The sequence below is a fragment of the Guillardia theta genome (assembly GCF_000315625.1).
Source record: "Guillardia theta CCMP2712 unplaced genomic scaffold GUITHscaffold_39, whole genome shotgun sequence".
Lineage (NCBI taxonomy): Eukaryota > Cryptophyceae > Pyrenomonadales > Geminigeraceae > Guillardia > Guillardia theta.
The window spans coordinates 413,439-434,491 of NW_005434635.1; the positions used below are offsets into that span (position 1 = coordinate 413,439).

Here is a 21,053-nt window from a genome sequence, read left to right on the forward strand (position 1 = left end):
GGATTCGTTCCAAGTGAGCGAAGAGGCTCGCTTCGGAGGGAACGGTCAGTCTCCCTCCTCCTGCTCCTCTCTCCCTTCCGCTCCCTTCCCCCCCCCCCTTCCCCAGTTCCTCCTTCATGTTGTTGACGCTCCAACTCCCTCCTTGTTTGCTTCCTACTACTACGGCGTCGTCTTCCCCCTCAACCCCGCTGCCCCGTCCTCCCCCTATCCCCCTCCACCTCTCTCTCTCCCTCTCCTCCCTCCTTGCAGCAATCTTTCCGCCCTGACGCTATCGAGAGTAACTTTCTCATGCAGACACCAGACTGATGGAACTCGCGGACCTCGAAGTTCCATCCTCCTCCCCGCATGCCAGGCAGTGTCTCTCCTCCTCCTACATCCCCATCAGGCAGGGTGAGACGAGCTACGTCGTCGTCCTCCCAGTCCACAGCAGATATCAACGTCCTTCCACCTCCCAGACGTCCCGTCCTGTCCTCGTCCCTGCTCCTCTGCTGAGCGTGCACTGCCCGGGGCAGGCAGCGGTGTCTCTTCCTACCTCAGTGAAGAAGCAGCAGCAGCACCAGCGCGAGGAGGAGGATGAAGATTCTTTCCTGCGCTGGCAGATCCCTGTCGGAAGAACAGGCGACCTCGGCCTCACCATCGCCTTCACCCTCCTTATCACGAGCGTCGGGACGACGTTGGCCATGGCGGTCATGGCGCGCCCACTAGGGGCCTCGGACGTGGTGAGGAGGATCGTCAGGGCATGAGAGGAGAGTAAAGTACACCTTGTTGTATCACGAGCAGGAAGGGAGAGGAGGAGAGGAGCTGCAGGAGGAAGGGAGGAGCACCTGGGCAGGTGGGAGCGCTCACGGGACTCCTGCTCCTCCTGATCTCTTGCCAATCCCCGTCACCTTGAGCGTTCCGTCTTTGGTGAGGACAGCAGTGCACGAGTCCATGGAGATGTATCCGCCGTTCCTCAGATTCTGCGGTCACGATGTGAGGAGTAGGAGGAGAAGGAAGTTGTGGTGGCTGAAGGAAAGCAGAGAAAGGACCGGGGGGAGGTGGTCAGGATAAGTTGCTAGAGGAGATGATGATTATGAGGAGAGGTAAAAGGACCTTGGCAAAGTAGGTCTGAGAGACGTTGAATGTGGCTGACGGGTTGTTGATGGCAAACGTGTTGCCCTGAGCCTCGGGGAAGATCCGCTTGAAAAGCTCCTCGTCCACGTTGGCGGAAGATGCAGAGATGTTCCTCGGAGCTGCCTTGACGTCTACAAACCAGTGAGAGGAGGAGACACAGGAAACCAGGAAGTGGACAGAGGAACGCGAGGGGCAGAGCGAGGGTGGTTCGAGGAGGAGGGCAGTGGGAACGAGAACGAGCAGCAGGAGGAGGAGAGGGGAGGAGCTGGAGAGGTGGGAGGGAAACTAGAGCAAGAAATGAGAAGCATCAGAAGCTCACGTGGCAAGTGAATGATCTGTTCTCTTAGCGCCTTCGCCAGCGCCTTCTTGACCGTCTTGACCTGCACCTCACTCTGCTGGTGCTTCTGCTGCGTCTCCTGCGCCATGCGGTGCCCCTGCCTTGCCTTGTCGTCCCAAAGTCTCCCGATCTCCTGGATGAGCCCAACGCAGGTCTCCACGCACTCCCTGTACTCCCGAGCATGCGCGAGCAGCTCGTCGTCCTTCCTCGACTTCGCCATCCTCCGAAGTTCATGGCAGAGCCGCCGGTCGGCCTCGTCCCCCTCCAGTCGTTTCTGCAAGCTCGCAGCAGCGTCGATCGCTGCCTCTAACTCCTGCGACTTGTCCATCGCCCCAGCACGCAGGACAGCCCCGTACTTGCGGTTGAAGACTTCACACGAGGCCAACACCCGTCTCAGCTCGTCGAGGTCCTGCAGGTACGCTGCTCGCCGAAGCTTCTCCAGCACCACCCCTGACTCATGCGCTCCTGCCTGCAGCGTGAGGGATCGGGAGATGTGGGTGGCCGACTGTAGGCAGCTAGAGAGCTCCTGGAAGGACTGAGCGAGGTTGTCGGACGTGTCATACTGCAGGGCCTCGGGGGAGTAGTGAAGCTTCTGCCCCGGCTGCACTTTGCGCTGGACCTCCTCGATGAGCAGCCGCAGAGGCTCTTCTGCTCCGTCGTCAACAGCCTGCCGCAGCCTGTTCGAGTAGTCCTGCATCTCCCACAAAGCGACCTCCCTCATCTGATCAGCGTAGATCTCACTCTCCCGCGCGTATCGGTTCGCGTCCTCCCTCGCCGCATGCTCCCACCGCCTGTGGAGATCGCTCTCGCAACCAGCTCGATCCCACTCGGCCCTCGCGTGCCTCCCTGCCTCTCCTGGATTTCTTCCCTCGGCTTTCGCCTGGTCCATGCAGAACTCTTTGTACATGATGTAGGGCGAGCGAGCAGGTTCCGGCGCCTTGGGCTCGGGAGGCTTCGGTCCCATGCTTGACCATCGCGGGCGCTTGTTCAGCTCGTCGTGATAGGCATGTCCATGAGGCTCCAGCTGCAGCTCATCCATCCTCCGCTTCCCGCTGTCCATTAGGACGGACGAGGCTCCTCCCATCATGGGATCTCGCTGCGACGCGAAGAGAGCGTGCGCAAAGGAGCCCGGGCCCGGAGCAGGACCGAGCATGTTGTTCGAAGGGTTCGGCTGCGGCGGCATCGCGTGGTTGAAGCCAAAGGGAATCGAGGGGAGATTGGCACTGACACTGAGAGGAAGGTTTGGGAGGATGGGGCCGTTGGAGCCGCCCTGCCATCCACCGTATCCGCCTTGAGCAGAGGGGCACGCCTCAAACTTGAGAGAGTTCGTCCCTGCTACTGCTGAAGATTGTAAACTTGCAAAGGCCGCTGGAAGGTTGTCCCTGGCCAGGTTGACAAACTCCGCAAGCTTTTCCAGGAGTCCCAGGATCTGAGGAGAAGGTGAGAGGAGGGGAAAGAAGAGGAGGGAGGAGGGAGGAGGGAGGAGGGAGGAGGGAGGAGGGAGGAGGGAGGAGGAGAAAGCTTCACCTGTCTCCTTTCAGTGGGTGTGAAGTTGGGGCTACAGATTGAAGACGGCATCAGCATTCCATTCTGCCACAGGTACCAACCTCATTAGGTAGGGGGAGCTCTAACAAGCGCACGAGGACGAACCTGGAGGTGAAGCTTCCGCAGCCCATCTACATCTATCAGCTCCCACCTGCAGCAACTCTCAGAACACCGTAGGATTCCAACGACAAGCCGAAACCTGCTCTCCTTCCTCTTCTTCTTGAGCCACTCCCTCACGGACCCATCGGGGTAGTAGGAGGCCGGAACCTCTCCTACTTCGACGAGGTTCTCTGATATTCCTGCGGTCCTCCTGATGTTCCTCCATGACGGGGATCCCCCCTGACTCCCGAGGAAGTCAACAAGCGGCTGGATGGCCACGAAGGAGCGCTGGGTAACTCGGCTCTCGAGTACAGGGGGCACGTACGCCGAGATGATGGGGAGGCGGTGAGCGCCAACTGAGAAGGAGAAAGGAACAAGTCGCAGCTCTCTCCAATGGTACTTCCTGTAGGACAGGTCCATCATCCCGTCGTCTGCGTCGACTCGTCCACTCCGATCATGCGAGCCGTCATGCACAACGTCGGTGTCGTGATCCATGCCTCCATGGTGCCCATCGACGTCGAGGCCGCCAGAAGCATCTACGTGTTGTCCCTCGAGAGAGACGGGACCTGCTCCTCCTGCCTCCATCTCTTGTTCAATCTTCTTCCTCACACCCTACCATCCACAAGCTCCCTGGCCTGTTCAAATTGTCAATGGCGGGAACACCCAGGGTGCGATGGGGCGGCAGAGCAAGCACAGGCAGTGACAAGGAGCGGTCAAGGGAGCATGGATGTTGTCTTGTCGCATCATCTTCATCGTCGTCGTGTCATCATTATCAACATCAACCGCGTACACATGTAGCGACGTACTGACCTGGTCCCCTCCCACCATGGTGCCCTGTCTCTGAGGCGGATTGTTCTTGAACAAACCCTACCCCCATGACCCCTTTCATCCAGGAATATGGCATGACACCCCTCCCTTTGTCACAAAATTATCCTAGAAGTGACCCGGTAATGAAACCCATTTATGGACCCCTACCCCCTGCAGAAGGTCAGCTAAAAACGATGTACAAAGTTGTACTGGCATCCTCTTTGTACCCAAATATCAAATACTTATAACTGTTTCATATATACTTTTAAACTGATACTAATTTTTATCATATATATTATCTTATTTAATTATGTTGTAGCAAATGTTGGAAGTATATATTCAAAGTAACAGAATTCATCGTACATAAATATTAGTATTAAAAAACAAACATTACAAATATTAAAACAAATTTTTATGTTTACAAGTAGAGAGATCAGCGGAAGACGAGCTCCGCGATCAGCCATGGAGGTAAGCGGGAAGGAACGGGGGAGGGGACTGGGCGGAGGATCAGGAGAAGCTGGGGGAGATTAGGAGGAAGAAAGAATTTTATGTGGGAGTGAGGCAGGAATGGTGAGCATAACATGCGAAATACAACACATTAGACCAGTTCAGCTTTGGTTCCCTGTATTGAGACAAAGGTTGTAATGAGCCTATTTCCCACTTCAACACCATAGTCGATGCGATGAGCGAACAGAAGACTTGACCTTTCTGTATGAAACTATTTGTTGTTGCTGCCTCCATGCACATGGTTGATCTCGTGAATTCTGCTACTCTATCTCAATTTGGGAGAAAAGGTGTATCCTGTGAAACGTTGAAATGATCGCAATTTGTTGCGTTTTGACACAGTCAGTCACCTGTGTTCGCTGCCTCTGATCGCACAAAACTCACTCAGTCTAAAAATTTCTGTTTTTCACCCAAGAATACTTGATGCCACCAGGCAGTCTCTGACAAATTCTTCCCTTGTGAAACTTCTTCAATTTTTTTCTGAATGACAATTGTTGCAGTACGACGATGGGACTAAGGCAAGAGCAAGAGACGGATCCGCGTTGCTTGTGGGTCCTGTCCTCTATGCAACCAACAAGTGATATTCATCATCTATGCTTTTGGATGCAATCTTGACTCGCTGTAAGGCACATTGAGGAGAGCTGCAATCTGTGAACAAGTTCTTCATGCAGTGCAAGCAAGATGATAGAAATCCCAGTGAGTATTGTCTGTTGATCGGATGGATTTCCTTCATTTCACTTTCCAAAACTTTCATCAAACTGCTGTCTCTCTGAATTTATTCTGCCTTCAGGATCTTGTTTGAATCAAGGCAAGGAGGTCATTGATTGTGTCAATAGAGTGAGTGTTGTATGGCGTGTTGGTCTGGCTGACATGACTTCTCAGGTAGTGCGCAGTGTCGATGCAAAATGTCCAGCTCAGCTCACGGCATATGCTCGTTGTATGGATAAAAACCACTGCCATTTTGAAAAGGTATGTTTGCTTGCTACTGCTGCACTTGTGTTGCATAATAGGGTATGACGATGGTGTCACAGTGTCGTGAAGAGCAAGCAGCCTTGGAAAGTTGCATGCCGCTCAACTGAGCAAAACTAAATGGATCTGTTGGAGTTTCTTCGGCAGTGGCATGGCATCGTCAGGAATGGTCTACATCGCCCAGGCGGCACCTGCTCAAACATGCACGGATCGAGTGAGCGAGCCTACAACATTACTTCAATCATGGAACTCGTATAGATGTTGTTCGAGTGTCGGATTTGAAGCACCCCATCTTTTGCTTGTCACATTTTCTTTTCTGATAAGTGAATTTAGCTGTTTTCTACAAGGGTCGAGATGATCTGATCGAAGAGACATGTCGCGCGTAACCTTGATTATGACGTATTGAGCTTCTGAGACCGTCAATCTCCTCCTCCACCTCTTTACACTTGTTCTGTAGGGACGTTGACTTCAGTTGGCTTTCATGGGCCCGAGCTTCAAGTGTAGTCCTTCGCAAGTCCAAACGTTTGAGCTTGAGAGTGCACAGTCTGATCCTTTCCTTTACCTGCTCAGACTCGCTCTCCACAGACACGATAGTGTGCTCTGCAGAGTCAATGTCCTCCATCAACCTCTTGTTGGCCTGTTCGGTCTGGCTGACCGAGGCCTTGCACGCATCGTGCTCGCTCCGAACCTCATGAGCTTTGGTTCGTAGCTCGTCATGCATGCTATCACAATCTCTTGCGTGTAGTTCGTTCAAGCCCTTGTAAATCTCAGCAAACCGACCCTTCACTTGACTTGTTCTCTGTTCGTGCTCCAACTCCAGCATCCCACGTTGAAATTCGCTCATGCATAGCGATGCTCGCAGACGATCGCAGTCCTGTTGCAACTCTTTCATGATGAGTTGGAGCCTTCGTATCTGCCATGCATGCTCCTCGCCCACTAGCTCATCGTCCTCGTCCTCGTCCTCGCCATCGGCTCGCGTCCCTGCTCTCCTCGATTCGCACACCTCCATCATCAGTCCGTTGAAAGCACCATCAACCCTACTACCCCTCCATACAAATATTTTCTCACCCCAACTCGAACACAAAAACTGCCCTTAGACTTATCACCCCCTCCATGCAGAAGCAAATCCCTACAAAACAAGGGGATCAAACACACCATCATGTCAGATAACCCCTGTTCAAAGTACCCTACCCCGGTGTACCAGCAAGGAGCTGAGCCCGCATCCCTACTACGGGCTGGCGGCGCAGACTCGGCGGCCCCCGGCCCCGGGCCGCCCGCCGGCGGGCCGGGCGGCGGTGCCGCTGCACTGCGAGCGGCGCAGTGCCGGACTCGGCGTCCGGGGCCGGCGGCCGCTATGCCTGCGGGGGCGGCCGGCGGCGTGCGGCCGCCAGGCCCGCGTGCGGCGGCGGGCCCGGTCACCCGGGCCCGGTGCGGCCGCCCGCCGCAGGCCGGCCGGGGCCCGGCCCGCGGCTGAGCCCAGGCTCCGGGAATCCTGAGTGCGGGGCCCCAGTGGCAACCTGGACAGTACAGTACTACGGTACCGGCGGTTAGAATTTATTATCCTGAGACCGTGGCACGCCGGGTGAAACTTCAACTTGATTAAACTTTTGCTGCGGCCCTCTGTGCCGGCTCCCGGGTCGGTCAGGGCCTTCGGAAGGTACGGCCCGGTCTGTGCCACTGAGCGGCCGGCCCGGCCGGTCCGACTGCGGCGGCCCGGCCCGGGCCTCCGAGCGGCCCGGGGCCCGGCCGCGCCCGCCGCGGGAGCCTGCAGTGCGGCCGGGCGCTCAGGCACTGAGTGCCCGGCCCCCCGGCGCTGAACTTCCCGGCGAAAATTCAATCGCCCCGCCGTTTGAACGGTCAAGTTGGTAAGATCACTGCACTTTGATCAGCCGCTGAGCCGCATGCCATGCCGCCATGATGACCCGGCGTACAGTCACGACGTCTCCTCACCGTCACGAGCCTGTTGCGCCGAGCCTCGCCTGGAGTTGTCTTCGAGGCTCTGCAGGCCTTGTGCAAGCCCTCCAGGTGCGAGGAACCAGCGGGAGAATGGTAGGCAGCGCTTAGGAGGTCCTAGAACCTCCTACGAGCTGGAAGGAGCAACAAAAAACGTCAATGGTTGCCAGCTGGGGATGTGGTGGGGAATTCAACCTTGTCTCTGTATCTCTCGGCGATCTCGAGCTCTGTCATCTGGCAAAGAGTCTCACTGATCTGCTGGAAAAGAGCTGGGCAAGGCTCGAAAGCTACCTTAGATCCTTCAACCTTCCTGTCGGACCTCACAAGCTCGACGGTGTAGACGCGCTCGAGCACTGGCAGAGGGTGAGGAGGAGGCGAGCAGAGGCGTGAGAAGGTACCCTGCCCCCCAGACGAGGTCTGCTGCACTGCCGCTCTCTTGAGGGTCATACTAACTGAGAAAGGAGATGAGAGGTAGACGGCCAACAAGGAGACAAGAAGAGGGACGAGGAGAAGAGGGGGGGAGGCGCGGGAGGGAGGAGCTAAGGAGCCAAAGAGAAAGAGGAGCGGAGGCGTGAGCTACCTTTGGAGCCTCTTGGGCCGAGCACGGCGTCTGCCAGCTCCTGGGGCGTCATGTCGACCACAGCGTTGCCTGCATCAAGTTGACCCTGCGTTCACTCGTTGGCTGCTCGTCACCTCCGACAGCCAGCAGGATGTCTCCTTTCTCGACATTCCCCTGCAGAAACGAATGGGAACGTCAGTCCAGTCCATGAGCTGCTGCTGCTGCTGCATGGGAGGGAGAGGGAAAAGTTGGATAGGGTGAGCAAGAGCGAAGACCTCGATGCTCGCGGGAGATCCAGGTATGATCGTTGCCACCTACAGAGAAGCTCTTAACATGCCGCGCGGAGGAGGAGGCGATCATACTTCATACTCCCTGAAGCTATTCTTCTTGACCATGATCCCAACCCCCTCCATCCTGACATCATCATCACTCACGCTCAACCCCAACAGACGCGTTGACCCACTTCATGACTCGACGGAGAGCTACTTTAGCCTCGTTCATCAAGGTTGGGTCAACCTGCAACATCATCACAACCACTGCAATCTCCCTCCTCCTCTTGCTCCCCCTCCTCGTCTTCGTCCTGGTCTTCCTCGTCCTCTTCCTCTTCCTCTTCCTCTTCCTCCTCTTCGTGTCTCAAAACTTCACCGGCTCCGCGTTGAATCCCAGGTTGGCGAAAGGAAACATGCTTCTCTTGAGCTGTAAGACTCTTTACACAACCCCAGGAAAGGATCGAGGCGAACAAACCTGACGTTTGTCTTCATCAAGCAACTCGATTCTTGTCAGGTCGTTGCGAAATTTCGCCTGGGGAACTACATGAGGCCGGCTTCAAGTTCCCCTCGCTCCCTTCTCCTCATTCCCAACACCAGCGTTCTCTCCTGTTTCTCCCCTCCTCTCAACTTCCTCATCCCTTCTCCTCATCTATCTTCCCTCTTCCCTTCTCTGTTAGCCTTCCCTTCCCCCCCTCCATTCCCTGCTCGCCCCTGCTCACCTTGTACCACTTCGCCAGGATCCGACCGAAGTGTGGTTCCTGCAGGCGGGAGGGTCACCCGGGATGGCATTGCAGGAGGACTCACAGAAAAACTTGGCTCCTTCTCGGCGAAGGGAAAATTCTTAATGAACTCCGAGTAGAGCTCCCGGAACGTGACGTTGCCTTGGTCGGTCAACCGACAGTTGGCAAACGCTTCAACGCAGTACGTCAGGATCTCCTTCACTTCCTTCCTGTCGTCCTGAGGTGCTGCAGACCTCTTCGACTTCCCTGCGCTCATCCCTGCATCCTTTCCCTTCAACATCTTACCCTTCCTGGCCTTCCCTTCGCTCCTCTCCTGCTTCGCCTTCACCGCCTGCCCACCACTCTTAGCGGATGAGCGAACGACGTTCAGTCCCAGCTTGGCAAAAGACTTGTCCATCTCTTTGTCGTAGAGCGCCTGGACGGTGCGGAGGGGCGTCAAGTCCGACTCAGTGTAGTGCGGGTTGATGAGCGACATGCCGATATACGAGCCGCTCCTGCTCTTCTTCAACGGCTTCCCCGTCTTGGTCTCGTACCAGGCCTGGATGCTCCGCCCGAGTGTCACGTTGGGCAGGACGTCCTCGGAGGCGAAGGAGGGGAACTCCTCTCTGAAGACTCTGCTGATGGTAGCGAACCTCACACGGCCCTTGAGCCGCAGCAGACTGCTGGCAAACGCCTCAAACGCTCCATTGACTTGCGACACTTTGAGCGGAGCTGGAGAGTCTCCTGCGAGGAAGAAGAAAACTCATCAGGTAAGACAAGGAAGATGGCGCAAGAGAATGAGGAGAAGAACTCGTTGTCTCTTCACCTTTCTTGCTCTCGGCTGCCTCCTTTCCTCCTTGATCCAAGTCCGTGACAGCAGTCTCTGCATGGCAACGCTTACAACATGCAAGTTGGCAGGAGATTAGGACCTGTTGAACCTTGTGACATGAGCAGAGAGCAAACTCTTCTTGCAGGCTGAGATGCTGCAAAGGAAAACTGAAAGGATACCATCAATCAGTCGAAAGCTCTCCACTCCTAACCGCATCCTCCTCTGCCCTCCCCCTCCTCCCCCTCTCTTCATTCTCACTGGAATTTTCAGTATGTTCTCACCGCAGGGCTGCAGATCCCCGAGCAGCGAACGGGATGGCGCGGGTGCAGGGATGCAATGCCGCCAGCATGGAGGAGAGGACTGAACCCATCGGCAGGATGAGGAGCCAGAAGGAGAGACAGAACAAGGAAGCTAAGGCTCAGAGGGGGGGAGGAGGAGGAGGAGGAGGAGGAGGAGGAACGAGCGGGGGGTGGAGGAGGAGCGCCCATTCCCTGCATCTCTGATATAAGCGCCTTTAGACTTGCTTACCTTCTCCATGTGGGGGTAGTCCCAATAGGTTGATGGGGGTAGTTGTTGGGAAAGGTGGGGTAGTCGAGACTCCTTTATGACAAAAATTGAAGCCGACCAGGGTCAGGGAGAGCCAGGGAAGCGATGAGGAAGAAGAGGAGGGTAGAGGAGGCGGGAAGAGGAGGAGGGGAGGGGAGGGGAGGCAGAGAGGGAGGCAGAGAGGGGAGAAGGGGAGGGGAAGAGGGGAGGGGATGTGGGGGAGGGAGGACAATTCGTGGGAAGGGGGAGAGGTAGGGGGAGGACGGAAGAGGTGTGAAGGAGGAGGGAGGGTGAGGCGAACACCACAGTTGATCAGATGAAAGGTCCTCTACCTTTCCCTCATCACTCAAGTGCTGAATCGTCGAGAGAGGACACAACGTACTACAAAGAACAAAAATTGAAGCCGACCAGGGTCAGGGAGAGCCATGTGGCGATCGATGAATGGGCAGGACAGGACAGGACAGGACAGGACAGGACAGGACAGGACAGGACAGGACAGGACAGGACAGGACAGGACAGGACAGGACAGGACAGGACAGGACAGGACAGGACAGGACAGCCAAGGAGAGGGAAGGACAGCCAAGGAGAGGAAAGGAGAGGAAACGTGGCCATTTAGAGTGGGGAGAATGACAACAGGATCACGACTGGACCGAAAGCAAAAATGTCAGAAGGAAGGAGACGACGGAAGATTAGGGAGGGCAGGAATAAGCTATGTTTTCACTTGTCATTGAATAATAAGAGGACGCTCAGAGCAGCAGCAAAACAACTCTACACATTTGCAAGTTTTGTCCCACATGGCATAAGATCGGCAGGTGAATCGGAGGCAGAACTAGGAAATGGAGGAATCTAGGCAGGAAGAATGTTCATACGATACATGGTAGGGGATTAGAGGAGATTGAGAAGGAAGGAGTGACTTCTATAGGGCTACCTTGTCTCCTCTGACCTGCTACATCTGCGAGTTTAGGAGAAGAGGCTGGAAGTCAGGCATGGCTGCTCATGTTGGAACAGAAGTAGCAGAAGCCGACTAAGTCACTCTGAGTGTTCAGGTGACGGTGATATTGACTGATAGGTGTAATGAATCTCTCTGAATACCTCTGCTGATCTCATCGGCTATGCCCGATTCCCTGCTGCTGCACAACTGCCCTTGCAGAACTCCGAAAGCGGGGCTGCTGTCCAGTCAGCCTCCCTCCACAGCCGGGCAGCATACCCACACTGCACTCGCATGTCCTCTGCTCGAGCCCTCTCCCGTCCGTGGTTAAGATTCTGAAGTTTCAAGCTCAAGAGGGCCATCATGAATCGATGAGAAGAGACGAAGAAATCGCCTTCGATTCCTGGACGGACTTGTTCTGATCTTTATGGAGATGGATCTGAAGGGCGGTACTCTGAAGAGATAGAACTTTTGCATAAGAGTGCATCGCTCAAAGATGAATGTGAAAGAATGGAGCGATCAAAGATGAAAGCGACAGATTGCTCAAAAATCACCTTGAAACACCACAGAGGTGTCATTGAGTTTGAAACTCAGGAACTCGAACAACGCGAAATAGCATTTTACCGAGGCAACTATACAAGCAGTGCAATAGCAGGGCCCTGGGCTGGTCGGGAAGAAGGAGGTTGGTGGCTCCTCTCAGCAAAAAGCAACTCAGGTGTTTATCTTTGACAGAGACCCTTGTACTGTTGTGAGTAAGGCCGTAAGGTCTGTGACATAGACCCTTGTAGGTCTAGAAGCGTTGAAGGCGAGAGGGACATGACTAGATAGAACGTGGAGAAAAGGTGCGTCATAATGCATTTATTTCCGCCTGTCTTACGTCAATCCGGCATCTCGAGGCCTGCAGCAGCCAAGTCTGTCTGATCAGTCCTCCCAATCATGGAAAACGTAGCGCGATTTTGATCCCTTGGGTCCCTTCACCAATAACAATCAGCTGCCTGTAGGTTGCAAGGCTCTCAGCCCATCGACCAATGAGAGCTATAGCAAGAGCGAGGGCTCGTTGACCTCATTGCTCACGAGCATGTTCCAGCAGGTTAAACGAGGTTGGCAGGAAAGGAAGGAAGGCCCGTCGAATTAGGGAAGGTCTGAGGCTGGAAGAGGAGGCGAGGATGAGGAGCGGAGCATAATCGAACTCAGAGAGGCAGAGGAGGCTCTCCAGGGCTCCTCCCTCCCCTCATGTTTCTACAGCTCAGCATGCGCGGCCATTGTTGAGCGACGCAACTGCGACTAGCAAACAGGTCACGGCCGGTACGAACGCTGTTTAAAACTATTTACAACACTTACATGCTTTTAAAATCACTGAAAAAAGGTAATTCAAGTTCCTATAACTATTTTATATAACTTTTAACCGTTATTGTACATATTTCGTTACAAGTAAAATGACATCTTCGATAACCCGTCCTCTCCACATCAATTTATGGGGTGGTCATTTTAAGACACACTGGGTCTGCACGAGATCCGTCCCAAGGGGTAGTAGTGTCAGTTACAGTGGGAAGGGGGGTCAAGTAGACTATAGGGGGTGGTGGAGTGTACAATAGAGGGTGGGGGTTCCCGTCAGTACTCACGTGCTTTTAATACAAAGCAAGGTACCCCACCCCCTTTGATTTGTTGTTGACTACCCCGCATGCCCCCCATTTTGCATGGTTAATCTCCAGGTGGGTACCCTTTACAACCCCCTGTGGGGATATACGACCCTCCGATTTTGAAACCCACCCCACCTACTCAGACACATATGACCCCACCCCACTTGCTCAAATAACCAACCCACCCCTTGACTGGTCCAGTCCTACCAGCGCAAATTCTTGTACCACCGTACTGAAGTCCTGTACCCACCCCACCCCTTACAGCCAAATCTCGTGTAAATGAAGGATACCCTCTCATCGCCATGGATCCATTTTTAGAATCTTTCCAAATATTCTATGACAATTTCAAATTAACATTCAAAGATTGTGTTTTCAGTGTTGAAAGTTTGTCTTGAAAAGGTCTTTTGCAAGGCTATCAGCTACTACCCCCTTCGCGGTCAAACCCAAAAAGGACCCTACCCAGCTTCAATCGTAAAACACAAAGTAGTACCCACCCTTGCAATATCCCGTACCCCCCACCCCCCGTGGGTGATCTTTTCCCTCTCGCATCCCTCTACTTCTTGCTCACTGCAGCAGAGGAGGCCACAGCAGGGGAGGGAGGACGAGGACACGGTGGAGGGGAGGGAAGAAGATGGGATGATGAGGAGAGGAGGGAGAAGATGAGGGGGCTGTGATGAGAGCAGGCGAGAGCGGAAGAATCAGAGGCTATCATGAGGAGCGACCGGCAAGACCTGGTTGAGTTGATGACCAAGACAGTGCGCAGACAAGTCGAAGAGAGCGAAAGGAGAGTAGATTTTCGTGGACGAGTAGAAGTCGGCTATGATGATGATGGAGTTCAAGACGGCTGTATGTGCAAACTGTGTGACAGTGTGCGGGTCGTCTACTGATTATGCTTACAGGCGTCACAAAGTTTCATTTGACCTGAGCTACTCGTTTCGTACGGACGGGGGTGCTGCAAGGCTTAATTCGCTTTGTGGCTGAGAAAGACCCTTTGAACTTGATCAGGTGATGATGAATGAAGTCTGAGTTGGATGCATATGGTTGAAAACGTTGTCTTGGGGCTTCATGATGAATGATGTGCTGCTCTATGTAGTGTTTCAAATCAAACACCTCTCATCATGAACTTGTTTGTGCTGTTGGGGGCTCTGTTCCTCATACCCTCAAAATTCCGTCATGAGTGTTTCTTGATCAAAACGAAACACGTAGGCGCTGTCGTGGCACCAGCGCGATACAAGCTAAAACACGGCATTCTTTGCCTCCCCATTCTCATTCTTCAGGTTCTTCATGTTGTCTGTGTCGATGACAAAGATCAACATGGAAGTGAGCCTGAGCGCCTTTCCTGACGCCTCCTCAGGTTAATCCCTGCGCAAGGAGTCCGTGCACCCGTTCGTTCCGCGCTGTTACCCGCCGAAGTTTAAACATCTGTCAAGACAATGACCGACTGGATCGCCCTGTCTTACTCCCTGACCATCATTTGTTTGGTGGCGATTGCAATTTATGCAATCATCTACACCAAGTTCTTCACACAGAAGAACGAGAATGTGAAGCACGTTCTGGAGACATCTGAAGGCTTCATCACTGCCAGGAAAACACAAGGCATGTGGAGGATCGCGTGGAGCTTCTACGCTGGAAGTGTTGGTTCTTGGGTCATCACCAGTACCGCAAGCTATGCCTCGTATGCAGGTTACCTGGGCGTGATATTCTATGCCGTTGCTACAGGCATTCCCATCATCATGCAGGCATATTTTGGTGACATTGTGCAAACTAAGTTTCCGAATGCAAACTCCTTGGGTGATTTCATCCTGCTGCGATTTGGGCCCACTGCGAAGTTGGCAACCATCATCGTGACTCTCATCAACATGTCAATCTTCATGCTCGCTGAGTTCACAACTGTCGGTGGCCTGTTCAGTGACTTTGTTGGTTCTGTGAGCTACCCGATCATCATCATTGTTGCAGTTCTCACCACTGTAAGCCAAAAATCTTTGAATTTATTCCCTGATTGACCGTTGAGTTGGCAGATCTACACGGTTTATGGTGGTTTGCTGGTATCGATCGTGACAGATCAGGTTCAGGGTATCATCAGTGTTCTCCTCACGATCATTCTCACCATCTACGTCGCTGCAACATTTCGTAGAGATCTCCCTGCAAACTTTGGTCCGTATGAGCCGATGCTTGGTCCGAATCTCTCAGGCTACAGCTCCATTTTCACCATGCCGATATCTCTTGCCGCCGCTACAGTCTTCAACGAAGGCATGTGGCAAAGAGTTTGGGCAGCTGAAGACCACACAGCTCTCAAAAGAGGAGGCATCATCGCCTGCTTTGCAATAGTGTTTGTTGTGTTCATCTTTGGTTTCGGTGGACTCCTTGCTGTGTGGGGTGGGTTGGTCGATTACGAGAATACCAATCCCAACCTATACATCTTCCAGCTGTTCAAGTCAGATCCGTCAGCGCCGAATGCTCATGTCGAGAACTTCATTGAAGTCTTGGTACTGGTTCTCGCGGCTGTGATGAATGAGTCGGCCATCGACAGCTTGCAGAACGGTCTGGCTGCGACCATCTCATCACATTTCCTGCGAGGGAAGCCTTTGCTGTGGGCCCGTATCTGTGTGCTGCTCATCAACATTATCATCGTGCCATTTGCTCTGGCGAACTACAGTGTTCTTTCCATCTTCCTGCTCGGCAATATGCTGGGAGTCTGCTGGTTCCCTCCTGTCATAATGGGAGGTATCTGGGACAGTGAGCTCGGGAAACGTGTAGTCTGCGAGTCGAGCATGCTGTTCGGCGGCGTCATCGCCGTGATCGCCTCCACTGTCTATGGCATCGCTGCTGGCCCTTCCCAATGTATCCAGATGTGGAACGACGGAGCACTGTATCCGCCTGCTCCCGACATCTGCAGTTGCGCTAGTGACGCGGCTTTGTACAATTTGACCAACCCAGGAGTGAATTGCGCAACAGCTGGCGCCTACTGGACGTGGCTGGGACAGCCCTACATGTGGCAGTACTTCCTTATTGCGCTCGGTGTGTGGCAAACTGCTTTGTGGGGGGTGACTGATGCTGACTACAGGCGTCTCGACGGCTGGAACTCTCGCCTTCGGCCTGTTGCACGAGCTCTTCTACAGGTTGAACATCCACTTCATGGGGGTCACAGAGCTCCTCCTCAAGGTCCCCGGATACGCGGAACTTGCTGGCCTCACGGTAGATCACGCTGAACTGCAGAGGAAGCAGGATGATGATGCAGCGAAGCCGCAATTCAACGGCGACGATCAAGGCATGCAGCAGGTGAATGGCTCGCAGGACTCACAGATGTTCATGGCTGTGTCCCCGAGCATTCCTGTCGTGCATCCGTACCCAGCCGTGGTCCCCATGCAGCCTCAGCTGTTCGCCCAGCCCGTTGTGATGGTTCCGGCAGCTGAAGGAGGAAACGTGGCACTTCCAGGAAGCCTCCAGCAGGGCCAGCAGGGGCTCGCGTAGCTTCTTTGTGCTTCCAACGAGTCAGGAGAGTCCCGGGGCGAGAGTGTACTCTAGCTAACCGGCGACCCTAAAGTCGTTAGGAAATGAAAAGGTTCGAATTTTAACAAGTCAAGCGATCGAAGCACGCGGATGAAGCGTGCGACTCGTCTAGCATCTCTCGTCTAGTGAGCGAGGCTCCTTCATCGTCCTCGGGTTATCAACTGCGGGATGAATCGCCACTGCTCAACTGCTGGAGCCCTTGAGGGTGGCCATCAACTCCGTGCCCACGGCGAGTTCACCAGAGTCAGCAAGCGCCTTCAGCTGAGCTCCGAACTTCTCCTCCTCCGGGTCGTTGGGGTTGTAGGCTGTGAACCTGGCATGCTGGTCAGCCCTCATCCTCTCCTTTCATCGGTTCCTACTTGCAGATCTTGCAGCGCCATGAGAGCGGGTCGTTGGGGACGACCTTCTCGAACAGCTTGGTCTGCCACGCTTGGCCGCGCTCGTCCCTCTCCTTCTTGCCCGCACGCTTTCTTGTACGTCAGAGAGAGAGGGGAAAGAGGAAAGCGCCAAACCTGTCCGTCCTCGAGTTTCGTCTTGTGCTCCGTGGCAAAGTCGAGATTTTGAGTCTTCAAGCCTCTCGTGACTTGACTCCACACTCTGCGAGACTCGTAGTACTTCTGCTTGTCTTCAGGGTCGACGTTCTGCAATAAGGTTGGAGGAGAACATGGGTGAGAGCGATCATTACCAGAGGCATGAAGCTCTTCTGCTTCTCAGCTTCAACATCCAAGAAAACATTTGACGCACCCGTCTTCTTATCTAGTTCGAAAACCCTCGTGAGAGACTCAACAATCAAATGAAACCATCTCAACATGGCCCGGAACAATCAAAGAAGCAATCAAGACAATCAAGAGCACGGGGAGTTCCATCATGCTGTAAGACGTTACCTGTAATCTTGATCACACGATCCCAACGACCGTCGATTTTGCAGATTGTGTCTTTGCTGCCGATCCTTGTGACTTTGCCGCTCACTGAATTGTTTTCTCCCTTGAAATAACCCCTGTTCGTGAACGAAGCGGTCCATTGAAAACCCGTTTCCTTGCAAGAAATTTGAACATCCCCCGCGATCTCCATGCGCATGACACCAATCAAGAGCCCTCGAACGTAATAAGAAGGAAAATTGAACGTGTAGGTTTCGCCTGCAAGTACACAAGTTACTCTTACATCTTCAGACGCTGAAGTGTTAAAGTGTATAACCGAGTGCCAGAATATGCAGTGAAGCTTGTCCGTCCATGATAGAAGCAGCACTGTTGCCCAAGAATTTGCTCTTGGGATTAATCGCTGCATTCAGTATCCATCCAGCCTTTCTGTTAACGAAATGGAACGCCGAGATAGGCGGATGATGAGAAACCTAACAATATTTTGTCACGAAGAAAACTCCAGCAGAGATTCACGAGACAGCAATCGCTCGATCTCACCTGCTCCGCGAGGTAATAAGTTGTTCCACCGTCACCATAATCCCATTTGCAGTGAAACACTTCTCCGAGGATCGGATTGTACGGCTTTTTCACACCCTGTTCCACATCATAACGTCATCGACTCCCATGACGAAAGAAAGAAAAAGAAAGAATGAGACGAGAAAGGACAATCCTTTGACTCACCGGTGGCTTGAAATGCCAACCACACAGATACCATCGAGTAACGGTGAGAAAGCGCTCAAGGGGGTCAGATGTTGTAGCAATGCTGCAGAACATTGAGATGAGAAACTCGTGTCTGCTCACAGAACAATAGAGTCCTCACTCTTGAATTAATCTCCCGTGAGCCATGAAGTCTGAGCATTTCTCGAGGAAGGATCTAGGTTCAAGGATGAAAGTCGGAAGAGTGACGCGCGAGAGGTCCATCCCCGTTTTCAGCTGACGAATCATGGCCATCAAGATGCTCTTCGGCTGCTCGTCCAGCTTCTCTTCGTATTCTGGCTCTTCGCCCGCGACAACGTCGGCCTCGCCATCAATGGAAGACATCTCGTGATTTCCAAAGAAAGCTGGGAAAGAAATGACTTAGATTCAAAGATGGCGAAGTGTCTTAGGGAGGGAGGGAGGGAGGGAGGGAGGGAGGGAGGGAGGGAAGGAGGTGAAAGATTCTACAGAATAAAAACCACACGAATCAAATTCTAAAAGGGATGCAAACAATCAAAGAGAGCCAAACACGCAGAAAAACATTCTCAAAGTGAAGGCAACCGCAAATGCCATTAGGTGCTTCAAATCGCTCAGTTCGAAGATGATTACAATACAAGAAATGATGCAGACCATTGACTCTACTACAGAATAATACGAAAGAAAGGTATGATCCTTAAATGGCATCTTCTCTCCAAATTCAATGTAGGCTGCCTCGCATCGATCCTGCTTGGCACTCGCTTGCGGTTGCTCATTTCACATCGCACACGATGAAAGACAGCTTCAACCATCACAAAAGCAAAACGCTTCGAAATGTTTTTCTAAGGTTCTATTCTCAATCATTTTCACTCATGAGAATCAGTTCCAACTGCCCGTGGCGTTCCTCTCTCTGACAGGGAGCCATTGCAGGCAGATCACAACAACAGGTGTCTCATCTTTCTTCTGGCTTATCTGCAAAAACATTTTCGCTTCGCATCTTTCTCTTCACGCTATCTTTGAATAAAAATCTCTCCTCTCTTCATGCAAACAGCATCTCTCACAAATTTCGATCTGTCCAGATCTGCATTCCTCGCTCCCTCTCTTTCTCCGGTTACCACTCATCCCACGATTGTTTTCAACTTCGTCAACATCGCAGCATGACTTGATTTTCATTTCCTTGTTCATCTTGCCCCTTCCACTCCTCCATTTGATCGTCTTTCATTCCCATGGATGCCTCTGCCGCATTCCAGCGCATACTTATGGGGCTATGCGCAACATTTGGAGTTACAGGAGGGTAGGGTAGGTAAATGTTTGGGGTAGGGTAGATGTTGGTTGTGGTGGGGGTATCACGACACTGAGGTAGGGTGGTCGAATGACCCAGATATAGCAGGGTAATCCCAGGTTGATAAGCCCGGTAGCATTGAAATTACCAGGGGTGGGGGTTCCATATCGGGAGGGTAAATATTTTTTTTGAGGATTCAAATGACGGGTAGGGGCACTCTTGCTCTGTGGTGGGGTAATAGAGGAAGTTCAGGAGGAGGGTACTAGTGGGGTAGGAGTCAGGGGTAGGAGACGATAAGGTGGGGTGATGATCCATGGTGGGTAGGGGTGGTAAATGATGTGTATAGGGGTCATCAAAACGATAAAACAGGGGTGGTTGATCACCCTTCCCTGATTGAACAACATACCAAATCAGAATTGGGGTCCTTGTTGCAATGAGGGGTGGGGTACTCAAGAGACGGATTATTAGGGGGTCACGATGCCGCATGGCTATGAGGACAGGGTGGACCCCCACCCCCGTCATTCATGTTGACAACCCCACCCTCATGTGCGAGCCTTTTTCTCCCTACCCCATCGGGCATGACAACCACCACAACCCTACCCTGTAGATTACAATGTTGACAAAGTGCAGTACAGGGGTAGGGTCAGTCTACACTCCTGGAATACGGTGGGGTAGTGGAGGGTAAATCGGTGGGTACTGAAGTTACTGGGGTGGTCTGGAGTCACCCACAAAGTATGAACGGAGGGGTACTCCAGAACTTTTGTGAAGCGGGGGGCGGTTTGAATCTCCGAGAGGGGGGGGGTCCCTGCAAGGGGCGTTGTCATAGTAATCTGCAGGGTAGTGGTAGGAAACGGGAAGTTGTTCGGAGGGGTGGATGAACGAGGGGTAGTGTATGGGGAAAGGTAATTACAAATACGTTCAAAGTGGGGTACAACAAGCCATAGAGGTGGGTAGGGGTAGTGAGATGAAGAGGGGTAGGGTGGGACCGATTGACTACTTAAGTTGGGGACAAGGGAGACCAAATCCCTAACATCGGAGTTGCATGGGTAGGGTAGTAAGTCTGACAGGGTACCAAATAGATAGGGTACATTCAAATTGAGGTATAGATAAATTTATTTGAAGATTCCTATGATAAAACCTATCATATGGTGTCTAGAGAGAATCGTTGTTCATTTTGGGGGTGGGTAGTGACGTGAAGGGGGTACGTGATGATCTGTAATCGGTTTGGGGGCAGGGAACCAGGGGAATGACAAGCTGGGGCTGGACAGGTCTTGTGCAGTGTTCAGAGTAGGTGGGGGTAGTCAAATTAGTCAAATTGTTGCTTCCCAGGGCAAATCTCACCACCGGATGGTAGGGGTCCCCGAAAGTCAGGACAAGTACCACAAGCCTCATATGAGTTTTGCATTCAAAGTAGGGGTGGGTATACTCGGTCGGGGTATATTGACGGGTACTTGTTTAACTTTGAGTAAAAGGTTTCGATGTGGGGAGGGTGTGCAGTTGATTGAAAACTGGGGGTAGGGGGCCGGGGCGTAGCCGATGAAACTTGAACTTAATTCAGTCACTGAGTTCCGGCCCGCCCGGCCGTTGACCGCCGTTACTACCGTGACTGCGCCGGCTGGCCGCGGCCGCAGGCTGCCACCGTGACACTTGCCCCGGCGGCCGCCACCCGGTGACCGGCCGGCGGCCCGCCGGGCCGCGCCGCCGCGCGTCGGACGGTCACCGTGGCAGTGTCCGAATCACCGGTACTGAGTCATGTGACAGTGCACTGGCACCCGGCGGTGATCGGACCGCTGCCGCAGGCTCGCCGAGTCGCGGCCCCGGGGGGCCACGGCGCCCGGGCGGGGCGCGGCCCGCG

At 53.4% G+C, this 21,053-nt stretch overlaps 6 protein-coding genes across 6 annotated transcripts; 2 read left to right on the forward strand and 4 right to left on the reverse strand.

Annotated features, from left to right (window-relative positions):
• Positions 1-305: 305 nt before the first annotated feature.
• Positions 306-743, forward strand: GUITHDRAFT_109474 (hypothetical protein; the record flags this gene model as incomplete). Its single annotated transcript, XM_005831617.1, has 1 exon — positions 306-743. One exon carries the CDS (start codon positions 306-308, stop codon positions 741-743), a length of 438 nt encoding a protein of 145 aa, XP_005831674.1.
• A 99-nt stretch (positions 744-842) lies between these two features.
• On the reverse strand, positions 843-3,679 carry GUITHDRAFT_109475 (hypothetical protein; the record flags this gene model as incomplete). The annotated part of the gene is made up of 6 exons (XM_005831618.1): positions 843-959; positions 1,093-1,244; positions 1,433-2,879; positions 2,978-3,040; positions 3,101-3,146; positions 3,195-3,679. The coding sequence occupies 6 exons, from the start codon at positions 3,677-3,679 to the stop codon at positions 843-845; spliced, it is 2,310 nt and encodes a 769-aa protein (XP_005831675.1).
• Positions 3,680-4,954: 1,275 nt separating this feature from the next.
• Positions 4,955-6,401, reverse strand: GUITHDRAFT_152942 (hypothetical protein). Its single transcript, XM_005831619.1, has 5 exons — positions 5,437-6,401; positions 5,288-5,374; positions 5,196-5,242; positions 5,032-5,101; positions 4,955-4,982 (listed from the first exon to the last, which is right to left on the reverse strand). Exon 1 carries the CDS (start codon positions 6,384-6,386, stop codon positions 5,715-5,717), a length of 672 nt encoding a protein of 223 aa, XP_005831676.1. The 5' UTR covers positions 6,387-6,401; the 3' UTR covers positions 4,955-4,982; positions 5,032-5,101; positions 5,196-5,242; positions 5,288-5,374; positions 5,437-5,714.
• Positions 6,402-7,307: 906 nt separating this feature from the next.
• GUITHDRAFT_163525 (hypothetical protein) lies at positions 7,308-10,191 on the reverse strand (the record flags this gene model as incomplete). The annotated part of the gene is made up of 16 exons (XM_005831620.1): positions 7,308-7,454; positions 7,523-7,561; positions 7,619-7,680; positions 7,726-7,779; positions 7,908-7,976; positions 8,021-8,060; positions 8,162-8,200; positions 8,249-8,300; positions 8,350-8,402; positions 8,532-8,582; positions 8,631-8,687; positions 8,875-8,913; positions 8,960-9,618; positions 9,701-9,757; positions 9,804-9,870; positions 9,985-10,191. 16 exons carry the CDS (start codon positions 10,189-10,191, stop codon positions 7,308-7,310), a joined length of 1,692 nt encoding a protein of 563 aa, XP_005831677.1.
• Positions 10,192-13,714: 3,523 nt separating this feature from the next.
• GUITHDRAFT_87377 (hypothetical protein) lies at positions 13,715-16,440 on the forward strand. The gene is made up of 5 exons (XM_005831621.1): positions 13,715-13,822; positions 14,024-14,094; positions 14,172-14,784; positions 14,836-15,835; positions 15,882-16,440. Exons 3-5 carry the CDS (start codon positions 14,251-14,253, stop codon positions 16,286-16,288), a joined length of 1,941 nt encoding a protein of 646 aa, XP_005831678.1. The 5' UTR covers positions 13,715-13,822; positions 14,024-14,094; positions 14,172-14,250; the 3' UTR covers positions 16,289-16,440.
• Positions 16,369-18,307, reverse strand: GUITHDRAFT_163527 (hypothetical protein). Its single transcript, XM_005831622.1, has 9 exons — positions 18,065-18,307; positions 17,926-18,007; positions 17,743-17,838; positions 17,522-17,675; positions 17,212-17,463; positions 17,013-17,083; positions 16,840-16,968; positions 16,687-16,793; positions 16,369-16,640 (listed from the first exon to the last, which is right to left on the reverse strand). Exons 1-9 carry the CDS (start codon positions 18,283-18,285, stop codon positions 16,511-16,513), a joined length of 1,242 nt encoding a protein of 413 aa, XP_005831679.1. The 5' UTR covers positions 18,286-18,307; the 3' UTR covers positions 16,369-16,510.
• Positions 18,308-21,053: the final 2,746 nt, after the last annotated feature.